General features: G+C 36.7%; 1 protein-coding gene across 2 annotated transcripts; it reads right to left on the bottom strand.

Annotated features, from left to right (window-relative positions):
- Positions 1 to 1,590: 1,590 nt before the first annotated feature.
- Positions 1,591 to 3,381, bottom strand: LOC137246278 (salivary glue protein Sgs-3-like). 2 transcript variants are annotated; one of them, XM_067777388.1, is made up of 2 exons: positions 3,329 to 3,381; positions 1,591 to 3,250 (listed from the first exon to the last, which is right to left on the bottom strand). In XM_067777388.1, exons 1-2 carry the CDS (start codon positions 3,336 to 3,338, stop codon positions 1,974 to 1,976), a joined length of 1,287 nt encoding a protein of 428 aa, XP_067633489.1. In that variant the 5' UTR covers positions 3,339 to 3,381; the 3' UTR covers positions 1,591 to 1,973. The 2 variants fall into 2 exon arrangements, with proteins under 2 accessions (XP_067633489.1, XP_067633488.1); XM_067777387.1 differs by having other exon boundaries at positions 1,591 to 3,268; positions 3,329 to 3,380.
- Between the last annotated feature and the right edge of the window lie 1,513 nt (positions 3,382 to 4,894).

Raw genomic sequence — 4,894 nt, 5'->3', positions numbered from 1 at the left:
TTTCCAGGCATACAGTTCTACAGGAATTTTCCGGTTTAAAGCATGAAGATCTTTTTAGTTAAAGTATCAAATTAGGTTTTGCCGTTCTTCTACAAAAAAGAGATTTTAATTAATCGTAAATCCCCACTTTGCCCAAAATATCGGCATACGTAGCATATACAGCCTTAAAAATAATGATTTCGTCAGATCTTGCTTCAATAATGTTCTTCTTATTCAGATTTTTGGGTTTGGTTACCTTTCAACACTTTTGGCCTGTAGAGCCTTTCTTCCATTCGACCTGTTTTGTTTTTTCGTGCGCCTTTGATGAGGTAGTTGGCTTGACTACCTTGTTTCAATTCCCCTAGTTCCTTCTAGGTGTCTTTCACAGGGGTATGGAGCTTCCATCCTCAGCTCCATTAATGGCAACTCTTAAAAAAGATGGAATTTGATTGAACTTGTCACCTCCAGAGCTTATTTTACATACGATACCTTACTAAGCCCAAGCGCTTACTTTCCGCATTTATATATTTAAGCTCTTAAAAAAATCAATCCAATTCCATATTTTTTAAGAGTGCCACAGAGCCTTTATTCCCTGCTGGTGCCTGCGAATTTTGAAGGTATGCTCCTGCCTTCTTAATAAGTTCACTTAATGTAGGAATGCCTGTTTAAGGTCAAAAAGGCAGTTCCCCTTGCTTTTGAAGCAGCTGGATACGCTCCTAGCACACACTTATGCTCTGCTCACTTCGGTTTTGTCCGCGTGAGCGACGAAATATTTTCATCTATGCCCGATGGGCCAAGCGCTTCTGAAGCGCGAAAACTTTTGTGCTGTTTGTTGTTGTTTCGGTTGATTCATCACTTTTGTAATTCCGCCCCCTTTTGAAGCCACTATCTTAGTCCGAAAGTACAGTCACCTTGAATATACAATCATCTTGAATGTCGTGGTTTTTGATGCGAACGCAGGGAAGCCACGTAAATGTTGGCGCTGTTTCTTATCGGGACTACGTTCGAAACCGCATTTGCGTTAATTAGGCTGATCGCAACCGAACCTGCATCACAACTTAATGTTAACGGACTGTGAACGTACGCCAAGACCTGCATAGGTCTTATAATATGGTTCCGAAATTAGCCAGAAACCCGTTTTGACGGGTTGTCAAGCCGCGAACTAAGATTTCCGAACGCTATACGCGCTAGCCCTTAGAAAATCGTTAGTAACAATATACCTTAAATAAGACCTTACTTGACTCACTCTTATCTTTTTTATTAAATCAAAGTTTTCTTAATATTTTAAGAGTTAACTTGTTTTCTTCTTTTTTCTTTCTTCCTGCATGAATTTCCCACACCACTTAGTTGTATGTTGTTGTAGCGATAAGGTTACTCCCCGAAGGCTTTGGGGAGTGTTATCGATGTAGTGGTCCTTTGCCGGATACAGATCCGGTACGCTCCGCAGCTCCAAAACCTTCCGTCACAGCAGCACTCCGTACTGTGGAAAGGCCAACGTTACTTCCAAAGGCGGCCCAGTATCAGGAGGGCTTCGTTGAAATACAGCCGAGTATGCTTAGAAGCTATTTCGCTAGTCTATTCCACATATTCAAAATAAATATATACCAAGTCTTTGGATTTTTGGAATGCTTTGATTATAATATGATCCGTTAACATAAACAAAGATAAGCAAGATAAGACATACAAGTGTGATATTCAAATAAATACATAGCGATCCGATAAAAACTAGAAATATTACTAAGATATCAGTAGACAATGCAGCAAATTTTATCACATTGACATCGTTATAATATTTTCAATATCATAACCTTTTTATTGCAATTTGTTATCATTCAATAATTAGCTCTATCACGATTATCTATTTTTGACCAAAGTTATGGTTGCTCAACGCTCCATATAACCGTTTTGTCTACTAACAATTAGGTGAGCTCGCCTTTTCGTATCGATAGTCTCTTAGGGCGGAAATAGATCGTATTGTGATAGGGGTAAATATTTTACCATCTCGTTCTTTTGCAATTTGTTACTTCACGACGTGGTCTACATTCTTCTAAATCACGATCAAACCAAGAACCGGGTAGACAATTTCGTGGCTTTACCTTTCCATTGAGACATACATAGAAGCGTTTACATAGTTTTCGATCAACGAGAAATGTGCCATCGGGTAAATCAGCACAATCTTTGGAAGATTTTTTCACGCGTATTTCGTGTACATGGTCATCATCATCATCATAATAATGATGGCGCAGTGGTGCTACCGTTTTACAAGGAGGAGTTGTGCAGGGTGTTGTTTTACAAGGTGTTGTTGTACAGGATGTGGTTGTACACGGTGTTGTTGTGCAAGGTGTTGTTTTACAAGGTGTTGTTGTACAGGGTGTTGTTGGTGTTGTACACGTTGTTGTTGGTGTTGTGCAGGTTGTCGTTGGTGTTGTACTGATTGTGGTCTTAGTTTTCGGTGTTGTCACTATATTTGGTGTTGTGTAGGTTGTTATTTCTGTTGTAGGAGTTGTAAAAGTTGTTGTTGAAGTTGTTAAAGTTGTTGGAGTTGTAAAAGTTGTTGTTGGTGTTGTGTTCGTTGTTTTTGATGTTGTAAACGTTGTTGTTGGTGTTGTGTTCGTTGTTTTTGATGTTGCAAACGTTGTTGTTGGTGTTGTAAACGTTGTTGTTGTAAACGTTGTTGTTGGTGTTGTAAACGTTGTTGTTGGTGTGGTACAAGTTGTTGTCTCTGTTTCCGGTTTTATTGGTGTTGTGCAGGGTGTCGTTGGTGTTGTGCAGGCCGTTGGGTTTCTTGTTGATGTTGTACATGTTGTTGTCTTTGTTTTCGGAGTTGTTGTTGTTGTACAGGTTGTTGTTTTTGTTTTTGGCATTGTACAGGTTGTAGTTGGTGTTTTACATGTTGTTCTTGGTGTTTTACAGGTTGTTGTAATGCAAGTGGTAAGCTCGGGAATTTCGTCCTTGCAACCATATGGCTCGTCCTTATTTGCAGCCTCACGTTGATGTCCGAATTCAAATGAATCATCGTAATCATCATCGGCTTTATGCGAATTATGTCCAACCAATTGAGGATACATGCAAGTCTTTACATCTGCATCAAATATCAATCCTTTTTTACATAAACGCCATTTTGCCACACGTCCTTTGCAAATATAATAAGCATGTTCATTACTATCATCGGGCAATGCTGTGTCTCTGCTATATAATGAACAGTCAGGCTTTTCAACCCGTGCGTATGTTTCTGTTGCTAGCGCAGCAAAGACTAGCAGTACCAAATTAGCTGTAATATTAAAAATTACTTAATTAATAGAGAGCATATGGAGAAATTAAAATGTATAAGAAAAACAACCAAACTCACTTAAATGCATCTTTGCACTACTCTCTTTGCAGGATGTTTATGTCGAAAGTAACTTTTCAACTAATATTGCAACTAAAAATCTGCATTCTTTTATATGCCAAAATATTTAATTAGTAAGTTACTTACTAATTGCAACTCGTTATGCGGAAAAATGCATGTATGGAAAGCAGTGATGATTTCCTGTTCTCTTAACATGAAAGTAAAATTGACATTCATAGTAGAAGTAGTTATCACCACTTACACTGTAATTATTTACATGCCAACCAATTACTAAAAATAGCTGATAAGTGAAACATTTTTAAGCTGAAAGGGCATGGTCTTTGAAAACGTCATTTGAATACATACGCGGGTTCGTTTAATTAAGTTAATAAATTTTTATCTACACTTATATCTCATACACGCCCGGAATTGATGGCCGATTAATAAGTTGTAACTAAGAAAATACCGCTTATCTACACATTTTAATCTAGCAATTCCTAATGTATATACCCGCTGTACTTGTACACAGAGTATTATAACTTTGATTTGATAGCGGTTGATTGTACAGGTATGAAGGAATCGAGATAGATATAGAGTTCCATATATCAAAGTCATCAGTATCGAAAAAAAATTTGATTGAGCTATTTTCGTCGGTCCGTCCGTCCTTTAACACGATAAATTGAGTAACTATTGAGATATCTTCACCAAATTTGGTTATCTGGACCCAGAATAGATTGGCATTGAAAATTAGCGAAATCGGATCACGCCCACTTTTTATATATATAACATTTTGGAAAACACAAAAAACCTGATTATTTAGTAAATAATACACCTAGAATATTGAAATTTGACGTGTGGACTGATATTGAGAATCTTGATAAAAAATTGAAAAAAAATTTTAAAATGGGCATGGCTCCGCCCACTTGCGATAAAATCTATTTTATAAATATTATTAATCATAAACCAAAAATGGCTAAACCTATCGTAACAAAATTCGGCAGAGAGGTTGCCTTTGCTTTAAGGAATGCTTTGAAGAAAAATTTACGAAATCGGTTAAAGACCACGCCCACTTTTATATAAAAGATTTTTAAAAGGGTCGTGGACAAATAAAATAAGCCGTATCTTTGCAAAAAGGAGCTTTATATCAATGGTATTTCATTTCCCAAGTGGATTTATAACAATAAATAGGAAAAATTTCAAGTTTTAAAAATTGGGCGTGGCACCGCCCCTTTTATGACTAAGCAATTTTCTATGTTTAGGGAGCCATAACTCGTATAAAAATTAACGGATCGATAGAAAAAATGGGCAAGATCGGTTAAAGACCACGCCTACTCTTATATAAAAGATTTTTAAAAGGGTCGTAGATGAAAATAATAAGTTAAATCCTAGCGAATAATAATTTTGTACCAATCGTATTTTGTGCATTATAACAAGAAATGAGAAAAAATTCAAATCTTGAAAAATGGGCGGTGCACATGTATGCCTTTTAACAGAAAATATTTTCAGTAAAAATGAACTAAATCGGTTAAATCGCCTTCTTTTATATAAAAGATTTTGTAAAAGTGCGCAGATGCAGGTAATAAGCTA

Source organism: Eurosta solidaginis, chromosome 3 (assembly GCF_040869045.1).
Source record: "Eurosta solidaginis isolate ZX-2024a chromosome 3, ASM4086904v1, whole genome shotgun sequence".
NCBI lineage: Eukaryota > Metazoa > Arthropoda > Insecta > Diptera > Tephritidae > Eurosta > Eurosta solidaginis.
Note: the sequence above shows the minus strand (reverse complement) of the source record. Positions and strands in the feature narration are given on the sequence as shown.